This window comes from Castor canadensis, chromosome 17, assembly GCF_047511655.1.
Source record: "Castor canadensis chromosome 17, mCasCan1.hap1v2, whole genome shotgun sequence".
Classification (NCBI taxonomy): domain Eukaryota; kingdom Metazoa; phylum Chordata; class Mammalia; order Rodentia; family Castoridae; genus Castor; species Castor canadensis.
Window position 1 is genome coordinate 45,667,999 of NC_133402.1, and position 18,853 is coordinate 45,686,851.

Genomic DNA, 18,853 nt, shown 5'->3' on the forward strand with positions numbered 1-18,853 from the left:
GTGTCTGGTGTATGGGATGAGCTAAGTTTTATCTAATTTTAATTAATCTAAATTTAAATATCCACATATAGCTAATGGCTATTGTATTGGACCTCATAGATCTTAATTATTCCCATAAATTATGCATATGAACATTTTTGATGAGTTATTAGATCTTTAGATCTTTTTCTTTTCGTCTACATTATTGCTGGCCCATGGAAATGTAAAATGAGTCAAATACATAATTTGAAATTTTCTAGTAAACACATTGGAAAAAAATTAAAAGACATAGATAAAATTAGTTTTGATGTTACATCGTAGTTAACTCAATATGTCCAAAATATTTCGATATATAATCATTGTAAACAATTATTGAGGTATTTTCCATTCTCTTTGGCGTACTAAAATCTAGTGTATATTTTGGACGGCACATCTCAATTTGAACTAGCAACCCATGAGGCACTCAACCCATGAGGCACTCAACCCATGAGGCACTCGGTAGCTGCATGTGGCTCACAGACGATGTAGGATTACAGGTTCTCACAGTATTGATAAGCCCACATCTTCTTTTGTAAAAATGAAAATAAAATCAGATATTATTGAGCATAAACTCAAAAAAATGAAGAGGTATGTATTTGGTGTTAATACCAGTAAGTATTTGCATGAATATCCTACACAAAATTCTGTAAGAAATTGAGATGTATTCTTTTTTTTTGTTGTTTAAAGAATGTGGGAGGGTGTTTTTATTTTAAAAAAATTGAAACAAATTTATAAATTTAGTATCAATGTTTTTTAAGTAGTAAAACTATTATGTTTCATAAGTTAAAGACAATCAGTCTGCACTAAGTTTTCTCAGTTATCAACATGGTCAGGTTTCTGGCTGATCATGTGGGCCCAAAGCAATAGATATGCAGCTTAAATCTATAGGAGATCAATGGTCCTAATTATGTTTTAAGTTTTATTGTCTTAGATAAGTTGGCCATTTTTCTATAGTGTATGTATTCATGTGGTTACAAGTGTTAGCAAAAATCTAAGCACTCTTATTTTTGTTGCTGTGTTGTGGAATGTAGCTTAGGAGAAGCATTTACATTTTTCTGAAATGCTAACATGTTTAATGTTTACATTTGTAGGAGTCTGTATTCTCAACTGTGGCTAAAAGCATTGTGGAGTCTTGCATGAGTGGTTATAATGGTACCATCTTTGCATAGTAAGTGTTGGCTGTGTTCACTTATAAGTGTACAACAACTGCTTATATTAGTTTCCTATTGCTGTTTTAACACATTACTCCAAATTTAGTGACTTAAAACAATACAGATTTATTGTCTTACAGTTCTGTAAGTTGTAAATTCAACCTGGTCTCATTGGGCTAAAGTCAAGGTATTACCAGGCCTGTATTCCTTTCTGGAAGCTGTACAAGAAAATGTTTTCTTGCTTTTTCCATCTTCTTGAGGCTACCCACATTACTTGACTTACAACCCCCTTTCTCTTTTCAAAGCTAGCAGTGTGCAACTCTGATTCTCCTTCCTCAGTCACATCTCCCTCTGGCTGTAGTTGAAAAGGTTTTTGGATTTTAAGGACTTGTGTGATTAGATCAGTCCAGCCTGTGCAATCAGGTCGGATGGGATTAAGTTCCACTTCGTGGAGAGAGAGAGAATCTAAATATTTGAAACTCCTCTCTAAGAAAGATTTGTGTTTTCTTCATTTATTTATTTACTCATTTATTATTATTTATTAAGTATGAACTCAGGTATATTTATATTATACTTTGGATTACAAGCTCATACTATATTATGTATCTTGTTGCTCATATTATTCCAGATTTGGTCACTTGTAGTTCTTTGAGATTAGTTTGTGTGTCCCTTTGACACATCCCGTCCTTTGTTTTTCTGAGCACTTCTTTACTTTATGACACTACAAGATGCTCCAATCTCATCTTTCAAACATTTTCCCTGCCCTAGGCCTAGAAGCAGCTATTTCACCAAGGAGCTCTGGTTCCTTTTGTTGGAGTAGAAACAAAAATATGTTTGTTGCTATTGGAGGTTGTTTACTTCTAGGCCTTCTCAGCAGATAGAGCTAGGTTATCTATCGATCGATCGATAGATAGACAGATATCTGTAATTGTTTCTGTACTTACACATTTGTGTATATATTAAGCTAAACATGAATTCATACTGACGTCTCTGACTCTAATCCAGTAACCACAGGGTTTATTCCTTTTTTGTTTATCTAGTCTCTTTCTCCCTCTATCTACTTATCTATCATCTATCTTCACGTCATTATTATTTATTTATTTATTTTGTGGTACTAAGGTTTGAACTTAGGGTCTCATGCTTACTAGGCAGGCACTCTACCACGTGAACCACTCTACCAGCCCTTGTTTATCTGTAATTTAACACATGTGGGAAGATGTTTCAGCTCCACTAACTGAATCCCCATGAGAAAAGATTTCCCGAGTATAGTGTTTATGCATAATTCCTTTCTTTTTTTGCCTTTGGCCTTATAATTTCTAGTCAGAATCCCTTTTCCAAACTTCCTAGGTCAGTTCCTTTCTTGCCCACCCACTTGGGTGCAGTTATGTCATGCACTTGTTAGATGCATTCCATTCTGGGCTCTCCAACATCCTGATTGACTGTTTTGTTTGTTTACATTCTTTATGGTTCACCCTTTGATTTATGGTGGTATTGATTTTAACAAATGCATAGGGTCAGGTATTTACCATGCTAGTACCATAGTTCCTTCACCTTCAAAGTTTCCCGTGAGTCCTAGTCATAGCCAGCTGCTCCTCTCCTCCCATCCCCTGCATTCAGATATGCTAATATATTTTCCATACCTGTAGTTTGCCTTTTCCAGAATGTCACATGAAGGAACTCAAACAGTATGCACTGGCTCCCTTTTGGATCTGGCTCCCTTTTTTTAGTAAAATGCACTTGGGATTTGTTTCCTGTTGTATACATTAATGGCTTCTTTTTCTGCTGAATAATATTTTTTGATATGGACGCACAACAGTCTTTGTATTCGTTTGACTGGTTCAGGACCTCTTGCTTGTTTTCTGATTTTAGTGGTTATGAATAAAGCCACTACAAATATTTGAATATTAATTTTTTGTGTAAACATAAGTTTTCAAATCACTTGGGTTAATACTTAGGAATGCAATTGGTGGATTTTATGGTAAGTTATTCATTAATTTTATAAGAAACTGCTAAACTATATTCCAAAGTGGTTGTATCCTTTTACATTGGTGCAGTCATGTATCAGTTTGAAGTGAGTGTTGATCCTGTTTTTCTAAATGTTGGCAGACTGAAAACATTGCTGTAATATTGGAATGTCAGCTGTAGGTCCAGAAGGCATCATGATAGTGTACATTTTTTTCTTTAGCAGTAGGCTTTCTTATTTTACATAGAACTAGAAGATTTTAATAGGATATAGTGAATTTTATAATTCATTTTGAGCAGCTAACTTTTCTTTTTTGGGCCTGCATATGCTGGTTCCTCTGTAATTGACTCAAAATACACGAAAATAAAGACTACCATGTTAAAGGCCTACAGTCATTTTGCACATAATTTTTATTGCCTTTGTTTTTCATGCTTATTTTTCATTTGTAAGTTAGCAGGACTGAATGTTTTCTGTTGATCCATGAGGCAAAAAACTGTTTCCTCATATGTCTTCCCAAGAGAGCAAAGATTTTTTTTTTCCCATACATTATTTTGAGTGGTGAAAATTACAACGGATTTGAAATAGCCACAGTTGCCATGGGTTATATATTTTTCAGAACTGTTTTCTTTGAAGACCCTATAGATATACTACGTATATTTAATTCATATTTAAGTTATTAATTTCCTTAATAACTTAAGGAAATAACTTTTGGTAGTTGTGTGTACAAATAAATACTTTGAGAGACATGAGTGATCTGTTGGTTGGGTGATCACACTTTCTGGCTTACTGAAGACAGTCCCAGTTCTAGAGTAACTATTGAATGGTAGATCCTTCACATCATGTGCCTGTTTGGATAATGATTTATAGGGTTTGTTTAGTTGTAGAAGAGTCAATAATTTCTCTTTCTGAGTTACTAAAGAACTTATTCCTGCTTCCAAAAGTAGGAGGTAAACAAGTAGATCAATTTTTTGGTTCTGGGAAATATTTAACTGACAAGTAAATTCAAAAATTTATATTTTTTTGCTATGAACCTAAGCTAAAGTCATTAGACACCCTGATTGGCATCTGATTTTGACATACAACTATTTTTTAGTTTTTTGTTACTCTTATTTCTGTTAAGTGAAATAAAAAAAGATAGGACATTATGCTCAAAAAAATCAAGCCTGTAACCTTAAAGGCTTTTCTTAATTACTTTCTTTTAAAAATCTTTTAATAGCTTTTCAAAACAAAGAATTTAGGAAAGAAATTACTGCATTTGGGCTTGCAGAGGGCTCAAATGGAAAGAGTGTCTTCATAGCAAGTGTGAAGCCCTGAGTTCAAACCCCAGTGCCATCAAAAAAAAAAAAAAAAAGCAAAATTGGAAACAAAAATCTCATTGGTTCTGATAAATTATGCTGCAAGATTCCATATCCATGAAATACTATGTTGTTATTAAAAATAATGAGGCAGGCATCAATTACCAACTTAGGTACCTGTGATAACATTGAGGTAAGGCAGGTTGCAGAGCAATATGAAGGGCCTCATCCACATTTTTGTAAATGAAAATTCTGAGGGTTATGTTTTATCTAGAAGCACTTGCCAGACTGCTAACTCTTGATAGTGAGACTGGAGGAAAGGAAGGCAGATTATTCACTTTTTACCTAATACAGTTTTTTTTGTTTTGTGGTACTGGGGCTTGAACTCAGGGCCTTCACCTTGAGCCACTCCACCAGCCCTATTTTTATGAAGGGTTTTTTGAGATAGGGTTTCACAAACTATTTGCCTGGGCAGGCTTCGAACCACAATCTTCCTGATTTCTGCCTCCTGAGTAGCTAGGATTACAGGCGTGATCCACTGGTACCTGGCTAATATAATTTTAAAATGGAAAGAAAATAGCTTTTTGTGGGGAAAATTTGTGCACTGTTAGACCATATCGAAATTAGGAAGGTAATTTTCTAGATTTTATGTGTAAGAATAATACATAAAATACTCTTTTTACAGTGGGCAGACTGGCTCTGGGAAGACATTCACTATGATGGGTAAGTAAATTAAAGATTAGTGTTTGCTGGTTTAATGTACTTGTTCCGTGATGACAACACATGGTACATTTTTGGGAAAGGCATTTTTTCTATATCTGATGTTGATAGCATAAAATTAGGCAATAGCTACCAAAGGTAAATAGACACCCTATGATCCAGCAAATCTACTCTGATACAAATCCAACAGAGATGACCTCAAAAGGCACATACGAGGAAAAAATGCAGTATGTGAGCAACACTGGAAAAATTCAAATGTTCACCAATAGCAGAATGGAAATTCACACAGTAATACATAGTAATGGAAATAAACTACTACTATATCTAATACACTCAATGCTGACAAAAAAGAATCCAGAAACAAAAGAAAACATATGAAAATATTTCATTTTACCAGTTCAAAAACAAACAAACCTAATTGTGATAATAATCAGGGCTAGTAGGTTCTTTAGACGATGAGGCAGGAGTGGTTAACAACTGGAAATCTTGATCTTGATAATGTTTATAAAGATGTAGAAGTAGATAAAAATTCATTAAACCCTACTCAAAAACTGTTTGTCCAATATGTAATCTGTGCTAAGCACTGAGCTGTCAAACATACTAGCTAATGTTTAAAATTTCTCTTTCTCTGTCTTTTTGTGCTTAAGAGAATTCTTTCTAAAATAAGTAACCTTTTGTCTATGGTATAGAGTCCAGATTTTTCTCTTTAAGTTTTTCACCTTCTCTTTTGACTTAAGGTTTTTCTTGTGCTAATGTTTTTTATTTTTTTGTGGTCAAATTTCAGGCTTGTTTTGGTTTAAGTAGCTTCTGAATGATGAGTAGTAGAAAGAAAAATCTGCTTCTCTCTGAGGTTATTAACAGCAACAAATACAGTGTTCTGAGCATTCTTCTAAATGCTGTTGGTCTATCTGAATATGAGGCAATGTCCAGTTCTTGGTTTTTCTTATTCACTTGTGAGGATGCTTTTTTTGTGTGTGAAATGTTATAAATATTTTAAATTCTTTTCTCAGTTGGGAGGGAGTATGTACAATAAAACAAGGGGGCAAAAAAAGAGCAGGGGTGCTACTTAAGGTGGGGGCTTAGGAGTGACTACTTAGGAGGTGACATTTATAGAGTTACTAAATTAGGTAAGAATAAGCCCTAAAGCTCTGCAGAGAAAAAGCTTCAAGGCAGAGGCAAAGCAATTGCACAGGCAAGGTGTGAGGATCAGCAGAAGGCCTGTGTAGCCAGAGTGGAGATTTGCAGGCTCAGGGGCCAGTAGCTCACAGCCAAATCATATAGGCCTTGAATTTTGGATTTTTATGAGTGTGCTGTGAAGTCATTGAAATGGTTTTTTTAAAAATAGGAATTATATGATCTGATATATGATAAAAAGAATTATTCATGCATAAATGGAATAAAGATGAGGGGAAGTAGCCAGATGCTGGTGGCTCATGCTTGTAATCCTGGCTACTTTGGAGGCTGAGATTGGGAGGATTGTGGTTTGAGGGGAGCCCAAATAGTTCGTGAGACCCCCCCCCATCTCCAAAATAACAGAGCCAAATGGACTGGAGGTATGGTTCAAGCAGTGCAAAGTGCCAGGTCCTGAGTTCAAACCCATTCCCATTTAAAAAAAAAAAGATGAGTAGGGGTTAGAATGGAAGCAGGATTAGAAGCTATTGTGAACCAGGCAAATGGTAATGAAGGTAACTAAGGATATGTTGACTGTCTTTATTATTCAACAGGAAATTAATGTAAGATTGTCTGTCTACTGTAATAGTTCTCTTTGTTCATTTGTTTGCATTCTCTACTTCAGTTATATATTTCTGAAAGTACAGTTTACAAAGGCCTTTTAAAACATTTCAGGTAAAGTGCAATGAGGATTTGTCCAAGGCAACTATAAGGTTTCAAAATTATTCTCTGTACCTTTCTTGCACATCCTACGTTCTATTAGTTCCTCTGGTCTCTAGAGCATACTTGACTAATATTTATAGTACCTTCTAGATCTTTTCTGGCTATATATATTTTTTTCCTGGTAAATATTGCTGTAGCTTTCTGTAGGAAAAGAAACTTTTTCATCTTCTCTCACAAAATGGTCAACACAGAAGACTACTGTGACTTTACAAGGTGTGAGGATTTCTCCCTGTCACCAAGCAGGAAGTCAGTTCTGCAGGAGACAATAGCTGGGTGTCCTCTAACCCAATTCATTTCTGACACCATCTATGTGGAGATGATGTCGGATCACACAGATCAAGTACTCAGTCTTACCTTCATGAGCCCAGGTGCCAGTTTTAAGCCCTAGTTTGTGGCCTGTGTTTCTGAACAGACAGCTATAAGCAGGGGTTTTCAGAACCCCCTTCTCAGGTTTGATTAGTTTGCTAGAGAGGCTCACAGGACTCAGGGAAGCAAATTTACTAGTTTACTATAAAAGATATTTCAAAGGATGCAAATAAATAACCTGTGTTGGCCTGACTTTCTGTACACAAATACCTTAAAAAAAAAGTAGTTTAAAGAGGGAAAGATTAATTTTGGCTCATGGTTATCAGGACGAACATCATGGAAGAAGGGCATGGCAGAACCAAATTGCTCCCCTGATGGCTGTCAAGAAGAGAGAGAGGATGCCTGTGTTAGCCGGCTTTCTCCTTCCCCTTTGTTCTGTGCAGGCCCCCACTTTCCTAATCTAAGGGTTTTGGAATCCAGTCCAGTTGACAATGAAATTAACCATCACAGCCATATAAGGAGGTACAGAGAGGGAGTCTGGCAGAATCCTGAGCACAGGGGCTCTGTCCCTGTGGAGCTGGGATGTGCCACCCTCCCGGCACTTAGATGTGTTCCTTTTCACCTTCCTGGAAGCCTCCAGGTGTTGTGCTTGGCTCAGCAACCTCCCTGAACCTAATCTTTTTGGTTTTTAATGGCATCTCATTATGTAGGCATAACTAATAAGAGCATTGGTCATTGGTGATAACTTAACCTTAGCCTCTCATCCCTCTCCGGAGTGAGGGTGGGTCTGACAGTCTCAGCCTTCTGAACACATGGCTAGTTCCCCTGGCAACCAACGCCTCATCATCTTATATTCATCCAGGGACTTTAGAAAATTTGCCTTATTAACATTATATATTTTTGAATGGGCTTGTTGTAAATAGTCTTCCATCTTTATTGCTCTGGAGCTGCTTCGGGAACCAAGAACAAAAGACCAAATACTTTAACAAAGATATTCTTGGCCAGGCATAGTGGTGCATGCCAATAATCCCAGCACTCAGGCAGCTGGGGCAAGAAGGATTGAGAGTTTGAGGCCAGCCTGGGCTACACAGAAAGACTGTCTCAAAGCAAACAAAAAACCAAAAGCGATACTTTTCTCTAGTCACTTAGGAAATAACAAGAGCTGCAGGACCTTTGACTAGGAAATACAGAAGAACACCAAAAAATGTGTATCATATTACAAGCTTGAAATAATATTCCTTAAATCCTGCTTATACTTCCCACTCATCTGTCTTCCTTCCCCTAGTGTAACAAAACAGACATAAGACTGCTCTGCATTTTGCTGTCTGCTAGAAATTTTGTAAGATACTGATTGTTACTGTTTTTTTTTTTTTTTAACCAATTTGACTTTTACTGCCCAATTTAAAGAACAGTACTGGTAGAGTGGCTCAAGTGGTAGAGCGCCTGCAGATTTCAGCTCCTGGCAGATGGAAAAATTTGGAGCTTAGTACCTAGATAGATTTTGTTTATCAAATGATTGTTACTTTAAAGGATTGACTGGTGATTGTTATGAATCAATGGGCTTACATGTAATTTGTTTGGAGAACAAGTAGAAATTTGATTGTACAATGTATCATTTATTTCTGTATAAAGTACCTTTCAGTGTTGCCATTTTGAAGACTCTTGGGATAAAATAAAGATCAAAAGACTTTTCTATTTTTATTTTTTTAGGACCATCTGAATCTGACAATTTTTCTCATAACCTGAGAGGAGTAATCCCCCGAAGTTTTGAATATTTATTTTCCTTAATTGATCGTGAAAAAGAGAAGGTAAAGTACTGTAAACATAAAATAGTTCAGTGTCTACTTTTGAGTACTTAGCTACTAATGATTAGCTCATCATCATGGTGGGGCATGATGGTGCTCTGCAATTTGGGTAGGCATAAAAAACCCTGTCAATTCTTAAGAAAAAATCAAGAACTGGTGGGGAGGGTATTGTTTTCAGTTTGAGTTTTTAGGTTATGAAGCATGCGTTATTCTTTACCTAGATTGCTAGTATATGAAAAGGAATGTATTGCTTCTTATGCTCTCAGAAGATTTTGTAAGAGAGAAAGTATAAGCTGGGCGCCAGTGGCTCATGTCTGTAATCCTACCTACATAGGAAACTGAGATTGGAAGGACTGAGGTTTGAAGCCAGGCCTGGCAAAGAGTTCACAAGACCCCATCTGTAAAATAACCAGAGCAAAATGGACTGAGGTGTGACTCAAGTGGTAGAGCACCAGTTTTGCAAGCATAAAGCACTGAGTTCAAACCCCAACCCCACCAAAAGAAAAAAAGAGAGAATGTGTAAAGAAAATCTCAACCAAGGAAAGCAGAGATATTCTAATATACTGTGCCCCATCACATACATACAGGTATATGTAGGCTCAGAGATGACTGCAGGTGTCCCTAGATCCTCATGATATCCAGTGGTGATGGGCCCATCCTTGCCTCTTTTGCAGCACCTGCTTCTACCTTGCCACAATCTCCTTACTCCATGTGTGGTGTGACTCCATCATCTGGGGATGTGGTCTGCCCACTCTGACTGGTTCCCAGGTTGGGCCAGTTTCGTGACTGTGTCTCTTTAGCTTGGTGAATTCCAAGCTTAAGAACCTTGTATTACATGTTCTATGACTTGTGTACCAAGAAAACTTGGTATATAACATTGATTTACCATTTACTCCTTTGCAGAAGCTATCTTTACATTGTAGTTAGACATGCATATTGCATGTCAGTGAAATAATTAAGTTTAGCACCATGCATTTCTGTGGTTAAAAGTCCTATTATCTTTTTTAGATGAATTCTTTTCAGTCATTTAAGGAACATAACGCCTATTTCAAATCAAACTTTATGAGGAAGTCCAGTATAGAAGACAGACATAAAGGGAATTTCCCATTTGGACTGCTCAATCCCTATCTGTGGCACCTCTGGAAACCTTTTGGGCTCCTGGTGCCACAGTTTGATGCTGTTCTAAAATGTGGCAGTGTGGGAGAAATGACCCAAGCATTGTATGCACATATGAATAATAAAACAATAAAAATTAAAAAAAAAATGTGGCAATGTGTTGAAACTAATCATCTATTTTCTTTCACTGCTTTTCAGTGTTTTATGTTACACTAAAGGATAATAGCATAGGAAATTTAAAGCTGGTGAAGCAACTGCCAGACTAGTGTGCTTGTGAAAGCTGGAAATGAACTGTGAATATGATGTGTCTAAATAAGGCTTCTCTTTTATAGGCTGGAGCTGGAAAGAGTTTCCTGTGTAAGTGCTCCTTCATTGAGGTCTACAACGAGCAGATATATGACCTGCTGGACTCTGCAGCGGCTGGACTGTACTTGAGGGAGCACATCAAGAAGGGAGTCTTTGTTGTTGGTGCAATGGAGCAGGTGGTGGCCTCAGCTGCTGAAGCCTATCAGGTACCTTGCCATGAGTGTTTGGTGCTTAGGCAGTAGGCGTGCTATGAAAGCACCAGAGTCTCAAAAAGAAAGGATTAAGGAGCCAAAAGTGTTTCATAAAGAAACAGTTTTCATAATAGAAAATGTTCACGATAAGAAAAAAGAATATAGCAATATGTTTTAAATCTCTCCTTAGTTAAAATGAAGCTTTGGTCTAGTCATGCTGGTGCACACCTGTAATCCCAGCACTCTGAAGGCTGAAGCAGGTGGATCCTGAGTTCAAGGTCAGCCTGGACTATATAGTGAGACCCTGTATCTCCCTTCCCACCCTACCTCCCTCAAAAACAAGAACTTTGGGTCACTTGATTTTGCATTGTTTTGGTGGTATTCATTCTAATGAGGTACTCTTAAAAACAACCCTGTGGTAGGGTTGTTTCCCCTCTTCTCCCTTCTCCTGTCCCCTGTCCCTGGGAACATTTGTTACAAAAGAATAATAAAAGGATAAAAAAACAAACCTGCGGATGAGAATTCATTATCGTCCATATTTCTTCATGTTTTTTTGTGAAGTAGGGGAGGTTTTGGGGTTTGAATTCAGGGCCTCTTGCTTGCTAGGCAAGCATTCTGGCACTTGAGACACCCCATCAACTGAGCAACTATGTTTCTTTAGTTGTTCCTCCCATGAGCTGCCTGTTTGAGGAGCTCCTGGGAACATTGGCCTTTTACCAGGTGGCTCTACATTTTACTTCTGCTTGTTGTGAGATAGCAAAATCCAGTTTCTGAGTTTTTAACTCAGGACAAACAAGCACATCAACAGAAATTTATAAAAAAAACTTCTAATTTTATGCAATCTGATCTGGCTAACTGACTTTAAATAATTTTTTATAATGTGATATTTGATGCATACAAAATATTGCCACATGTATGTAAGTTACCAAATATAATGTAAAGTGAACTTGCATCATCCCTACTGTCCTGTTTACCCTGGTGGTCCTCCCTATTTCATGTCTGGCTCTCCCCTAAAATAAGCACTGTGCTGAATGCCATTATCATTTTCTTCCACTTTTAAATGACATGTATGTATGCATTAGTATATTGGCTTTGCTTCTTTTTTTGAAGAAAAAAGATGTTTAGCTTTCTGTGACTTTTTTTTTTTCTGTACTGGGGATCAAACCCAAGGCTTCACACTTTCTAGGCACTCTTCCACTTGAGCCATGCTACCAGCCCTTTTAAAAACTCAACATAGCTTATGAAATTTATCTGTATTGCATTTCATTTGTTTCTTCAGTACTGGGGATCAAATCCAAGACCTTGAACAGGCTAGGCAAGCACTCCGTCACTGAGCTACCCCAGCCCTGTTCGTCCATCTTTAATAACTGCTGATTCAGACTTTTTAAACTTAAGATTCCCTCAATAAAGATGGGTTTTACATGTGACTCCATATATATGCTCAAAAATCATGTTGGGATTTTGATTACAATTCCCTTACAGTGGATAGACCAATTTGGAGAGATTAGCACCATTAAAATACTTAGTCCATACATGAACATGGTATGTCTCTTTGTTTATTTAGGTTTTTTAATAGTTTTCCTCATAAAAGTCTTACATATTTTTTTGTTAGCTTTATTCCAGTACACCTTTTTTGCTGTTACAATCTCTTAAAATTGCATTCTGTTTGAGGTGTACAAAAATGCAGGGTTTTTTTTGTTTTTTTTGTTTTTTTTTTATTTAAAGACATGGTCTCACTATGCAGCCCAGGCTGGCTTTGAATTTATAACCAAATCCTGCCTCATCTTTTCAAGTGCTGGAATTACAGAAATGTACCACCATGCCCAGCTTGCAACTGATTTCATTTTTCCCCATTTTCAAAATTGAGACCAACCTTATAATTTCCCTTTGTCCTACTTTCCTTGTCTTATTTATTGTCACCTTTAGCAATTTTCTGGAGGTTTTTGTGTTTGGAATGAGCTAGTCTTAGAAAGTATGATAGAAATCATCTGCAAAATCACCTGCACCTTGTTCTTTTGTGAGAAGATTTTTGTGCATGGCGTGCTGGAGATCAAATCAGATCTCCATATGATAGGCAAGCACTCTACCATTGAACCATGTCCCCACACACTGAGAACATATAACTTCACATAAAGATTCTTTAGTAGAGCTCTGTAGGCGTTTTATTTCTTTTTGGATCAGTTTTGATAAATTATGTATTTCTAGAAAAATTTCCATTTTATTTCAGTTTTCAAATACATTACCAGAAGTTATTCTTGCTGGTCTCATTTCTTAAAATCTTTGCTGTAACTGTTTCTTTGACATTTGCTATAGCTGATATTGTTTATACATCCTTGCTCTTCAATGTTTCCTTTGTTTTTACTTTCTTGTGGGATTTTCATGCTTTTCTTGGGGGTCGGGGGAAGGACAGTCTCACTATGTAGCTGAGACTGGCCTCAAACTGGTGATCCTTCTGCCTCTGCCTCCCAAGTGCTGTGATTATAGGTGTGTACCCTATGCCCATCTATCATCCTGTTCTTTTTTCACCTTGTAAACTGAATTCTTAACTCATTTTGACCTTTGTTGGTAATATATAGAATACCATAAATTTAATTCTTAATATTTCTTAACTTTACATGTTTTACTATTTTAATTACCATGTAGATCTAAGGTTTTTCTGTTATAATTTTTGAATAATTTACAAATGTAAATTTTAAATTCCTGAACATGTAGAATTTCTAATTTATTTCTTATGTTGATTCTTAACTGCATTGGGGTTGGAGGATTAGTGAAGTCACCAGTTTTTGTAAATGAATCTTACAGGTTTGAGAAGAATGTATATCCTTGGATAAAGGTTTTATATTGTTAATGTTTTTGTTTGTATAATCTGTCCATTCTTCAGAGAGATGTATTGATCTGTCACTGAGTTGTTGATTTTGTCTTCTCAGTTTTGGCCTATATAATGCGCACACACACACACAGAAATAGACTGATTCACTAGCTGCATATTTCAGGTATAGAGCTAGATCTTCCTTTGTTTGGAATCTGTATTTTTCATTGACCTTATGCTTTCCTATTAATACAATTTGCCTTAGAAATCTACTTCATCTGATGCTCATATACCACTCAGCATTCTAGTATTTGTTTTCTTATCAGTCCTTCTGTGTCTTAATGTTTTAGAGGTTTCTACATACCTATTTTGGATTTTTTTTAACCACTCATGAACATATCTAATTTACTTATTAATATGATGTTGATGCTATTGACTGGTTTCTACATCTTTCTTGGTGTGTTTTTGTTTGTCTTATTCAAAGGCTTCTTTCTTCTTTCTTGCCCTTTTGTTTTTGATTCAGTCTGCAACATGATTTGTTGAAAAATTACTTTCTCATTGGATTGCCTGTACACCTTTGATGAAAATCAGTGGGACATCCATGTATGAGTTTATATCTGACTGTATTCTGTTCCATTGATCTGTATGTCTGTTTTCATTGATCCAAACTATTTTCATTATTGTAACTTGTTTCTGAGTAGTAACTCTTGTGGTCACATATAGTAAACTCCTCTTAAGTTTGTTCTTTTTAATGATTATTTTGGTTATTCCTGGTCTTTTGAATTGTGATTTACATAAAACCAGCTTATCAATTTATACAAATAAAGGCTGCTGGGATTTTTAATGGGATCGTGTTGAGTGTGTCAATTGTTTTTGAAAGAACATCTTAACAATATCAAGTCTTTCAATCTATGAACATTCACCAAGTAGTTTTGGTTTTGGCATACTGCACTGCTTTTACATCTTGCCCCTTTTGAATAATAGTATTTTGGGATTAATTTGTCCTGTGTTTGAGGAGCTCTCATTTTTTTGTTTTTTTTTGTAACTATATGAATGTATTACAATTTAATATCTAATATACAGCACTTAATGTTATTGAAAAGAAATATAAAGTACTATTAAGAAATATGATTTCAATTTTATTGTCTGGGGATATAGCTCAGTAGTAATATGCTTGCCTAGCATGCTCAAGGCCCTGATTCAGTTTCTAGCACCAATAAATAATTTTAATTTTATACCATGGCTAGTTAATAGAGGGTTTTGAAAGCCAGCATTTACAGAGTATATGTGCCAAGCAATGTACTGACTTCCTTTGAATACATTATTTCATTTAATTTTCAATATACTCTTTGAAGTAAAGATACTAATTTACTTGTTTTACCTTATACATATTATAACCATCTTGCCCAAAATGTGGGTCTCAGACCACGAGAATCACCCCAAAGCTTGTTAAAGATGCAGTCTCAGGCCCACTGCTACACACTGAGTCAGAATCTGAATTTAACAAGATCCCTAGGTGACCCATATGCACATTGCACTTTATAGTCTCATTTTTCCAACATAGAGCCAGAACCTTGAAAAGATTCAACTGGCTCCAGACCACACCTAATAAATATTGGAGCTAGGGTTTGAACTCATGCTCATCTGATTCCAGAGTCTGCAGTATGAACCTTTTTGTATCTTGCCTGGCATAGGGAATAGAGAGGGAAAACAAAACAGGAAACAATAAACCTTTGGACTTGAAGATAATTCAGAGGTTTTTTAGAATTATTTTTGGTTCAGAATTCTTATCTAGGTAAAGAATTGGGTTTCAGAGAGATTTTCTGATTTGTGTTATATAAACAGGAGATGACAAATCCAGTCCTAGATCTATACCCTCTGACTTCCTGTTTGTTCTCTTTCTGTAACATAGAGAGGTAAAGAAGACAACTGGACTATTGTTTGATGGTCCAGTAATCCTTCTCACTGTTCTTTACAGATTTCCTATGATTTTGGTGGCTAATATGTACCTCTTGGAACTTGTGATAATATTTTTCTCACAAAACTAGGTAACTGTGGAAGGCCCATAGGTATTCCCTATGCCTGTTCTAGAGGGAAAATACACTTCAAATGTTGTAAAAGTAGATAACTACATAATTATATGTTAGTATTTTTCTTGGTAGAATGAGTGGTTCTCAAGTGTTCATTTTGTGTATTAAGTTTGTCTTAAGTCCTCTGTGACTTCTTGTAATATGTTTTCCTTTGCCCAGGTGTTGTCTGGAGGATGGAGGAACAGACGTGTGGCGTCAACATCAATGAATAGAGAATCCTCTAGATCTCACGCAGTCTTTACAATCACAATAGAGTCAATGGAAAAAAGCAGTGAGACTGTGAATATACGGACCTCCCTGCTCAACCTTGTGGATTTAGCAGGGTCTGAAAGACAAAAAGATACCCATGCAGAAGGAATGAGGTTGAAGGTAAGAATGAAATTATGGTCTTCAACTTGTATGTGAATTCTTACTAGAAGTCAGTACCACGCTAAGTATTGTGAGAACTGCAAAAAAAGGAAAAATTGCTTCTACCGAAAAGGAACAGAAACTTTTGCTATGAGGCGGGAGAGTAAACATCCCATTAACGGGAGTGGGGCAAGTCTGTCACTAGGAAGAATGTTATCATTCTTTCCAGATGAGACAGTGGTACAAGAGGCAGCAAGGGTTAGAAAGAAAGGTGTGATGTAGACTGTATGGGGAAATATGGAAAAGAAATAGTTTTGAGTTGTCCTCTCAACAGAAGCAGAGATCTGGGTAGGGAGAGAGGAACGGAATATGTGCCCTGCAGAGTGACATTTCAAGACTTAACTGTGTATATGCATGATGAGTATGGCACTTGACTTTCAGTGTGGGTCAGTGAATGATGGGTTGGTTACACAGGCAAGTAGGCCTGGGTCATAGAGAACCAGGAATACTAGGCCAAATTTGTGCTCAACTTTCTGAACAGTGGGAACTTTGAGCAAATTGGTGATTTCACAAAGAAAATCTATTTTATAAAACCTTGGACTCTGACCCAGCACTGCCAGAATCAAGAGGGGAAAGCCTGAAGAGAAAGAAACCAGTTATGTTTAGTCTTTAAGGTGGGAAAGACCTCCTTCTAGGCTGAGGTACTAGCAGAAGGACAAGAACTTCTAAGTAATATGTATTGTCACTATGTATATACATATTGAAATGTTAATAGTCATTAAAATATGGACAGATTCTGTAGTTTAGGATATACATGAATTAGGGGAGAGGAACAGACATGGTGGAGATGAGATCTACTTTTTGCATTAATAGTGAGATTTGGGCCTCCTGAGCTCAGCAGTTTTAAGCAAACTAAGGCTCATGTTTCTTTTGAGCTATGAGGCATAATAAAATTACCCATTGTAAGTTGAAAATATTGAAAGTCAAAAATTCATTTAATACACATAACCTGCTGAACACCCTAGCTTAGCAACGCACTTTATTGGTTTCTCCTCCTGATCTTGTGGCTGGCTGGGAGCTATAGCTACTGCTGCTGACCAGCCTCACAAAGCGTTACACTGTAATACACTTGGAAAAAGATCAAAACTCAAAAGGTAAAGTACAGAAAAAGAAAAAAAAATAAAAAGAAAGAAACCAAAAGATAAAGTACAGTTTCTACTGCTGTGTATTGCTTTTCTACCATTCTAAAGTTACAGTGTTTATCAAATAGGAAAAATTTAGGAGATAGCTGAACTTTTTTTTTTTTCAGTTGTAGTGTTAGTTTTCCTTAACTAATATTTCCCTAGATTGCCTTTCTGTCCCAAATTGTCAACCTGCTAGGTATATTTTAAGTCAAAATACCAAAAAGTAACTAATGTATTAATATGCCATTTTTTTTGTTGTTGTTTTTTTTTTGAGTCAGGGTCTTGCTTTGTAGCCTAGGCTGGCCTTGAACTTGTGGTTCTCCTGCATTAGCTTCCTTAGTGCTAGAATTATAGGCGTGTGCTGCCTGTGACCTGTCTCTAAATTTTTGTCCTTTCCCATTGCCTTAGGAAGCAAGTAACATAAACAGATCATTGAGTTGCCTGGGCCAAGTGATTACTGCACTCGTTGATGTGGGCAATGGAAAACAGAGACACATTTGCTACAGAGACTCCAAACTTACCTTCTTACTACGGGTAAAGTAGATCATTGGGCATCTGGGTTCTTTTTAGTTATACTCACTAAGATTGGTAGTAGAATAATCTCTCAGCCTTGGTGGCAACAGTATTTCTTTTCTTAAAAAGATCTTGTGGTCAATTACAAATGTATACCATTCATGTCATTGAACAGGATTCTCTTGGTGGTAATGCCAAAACAGCCATAATTGCAAATGTTCATCCCGGATCCAAGTGTTTTGGGGAAACCCTGTCAACACTTAATTTTGCTCAAAGAGCCAAGCTGATTAAAAACAAGGTAAAATTTCTGAGTATACTATATTAAGTAAGCTAGAAAAATACACTTTAGCTGGATGTCAGTGGCTCACACCTGTAATCCTAGCTACTCAGCAAGCAGAGATCAGAAGGATCATCGTTCAAAGTCAGCCTGGGCAAGTAGTTCACCAGACACTGTCTTGAAAAAACCCATCATGGAAAGGGGCTGATGTAGTGGCTCAAGGTATAGGCCCTGAGTTCAAGCCCCAGTACCACCAAAAAAAAAAAAAAGCCCAAAAAAAACCACTTTAGGCATACTATTTTGGGGATTGTCCTATTATTACTATTATTATTAACATCTGTTTGTTTCTCTATAAAAGTTTATCTTAACTGTATACAAGAGTTTTATGTCGGATGGTTTTTTTAGTGCTGGAGAGCAAACCCAGGTCCTCATATATGGTAGATGTGAGGTATAAGCCCTTCAATTTCATTTTTTGCAACTGTATAAACATACATATAATTTGAAACCTAAGTCTTATAGTTGTTATTGTTCTGCTCATTGTGCCTTTTCTTCTTTTTTGGCAATGGACCTTGTGATTGCTAGGCAGGCACTCTACCATTTGAGCCACACCCCCAGGCCATTTTTGCTTTGGTTGTTTTTGAGTTTGGGTCTCTCGTTTTTGCCCAGGCTGGACACAGTCCTCCTATTTTAACTGGGATTGTAGTTATGAGCCACCATACCTAGCTGAATTTTGTTTGTTTTGGGTTTTTTGTTGTTGTTGTTGTTTTTGTAGTACTGGGTGTTGAACTCTGCCTCACACTTGCCTGGAAGGTGCTCTGCCACTTGAACTACTCTGGCAGCTTTTCTTTTTTCTTGTCTTTTCTTTTTT

The 18,853-nt window shown here is 36.6% G+C and overlaps 1 protein-coding gene across 3 annotated transcripts in view; it reads left to right on the plus strand.

The window, feature by feature from the left end:
- The window catches only part of Kif15 (kinesin family member 15), a 68,440-nt gene that overhangs the window by 14,922 nt on the left and 34,665 nt on the right, over window positions 1–18,853 (plus strand). For 2 of the 3 annotated variants that reach the window (XR_012443269.1, XM_074060204.1), the window contains exons 4-10: window positions 1,110–1,186; window positions 5,113–5,150; window positions 9,057–9,154; window positions 10,600–10,779; window positions 15,823–16,032; window positions 17,604–17,729; window positions 17,884–18,006. Coding sequence is in view for 2 of the 3 variants with exons in the window: in XM_074060204.1 (XP_073916305.1) it covers window positions 1,110–1,186; window positions 5,113–5,150; window positions 9,057–9,154; window positions 10,600–10,779; window positions 15,823–16,032; window positions 17,604–17,729; window positions 17,884–18,006 (852 nt within the window). In the remaining variant the exon portion in view is untranslated. Of the gene's footprint in view, window positions 1–449; window positions 607–1,109; window positions 1,187–5,112; window positions 5,151–9,056; window positions 9,155–10,599; window positions 10,780–15,822; window positions 16,033–17,603; window positions 17,730–17,883; window positions 18,007–18,853 lie in introns of those variants that run through there. The other variant, XM_074060205.1, reaches the window with a different exon arrangement.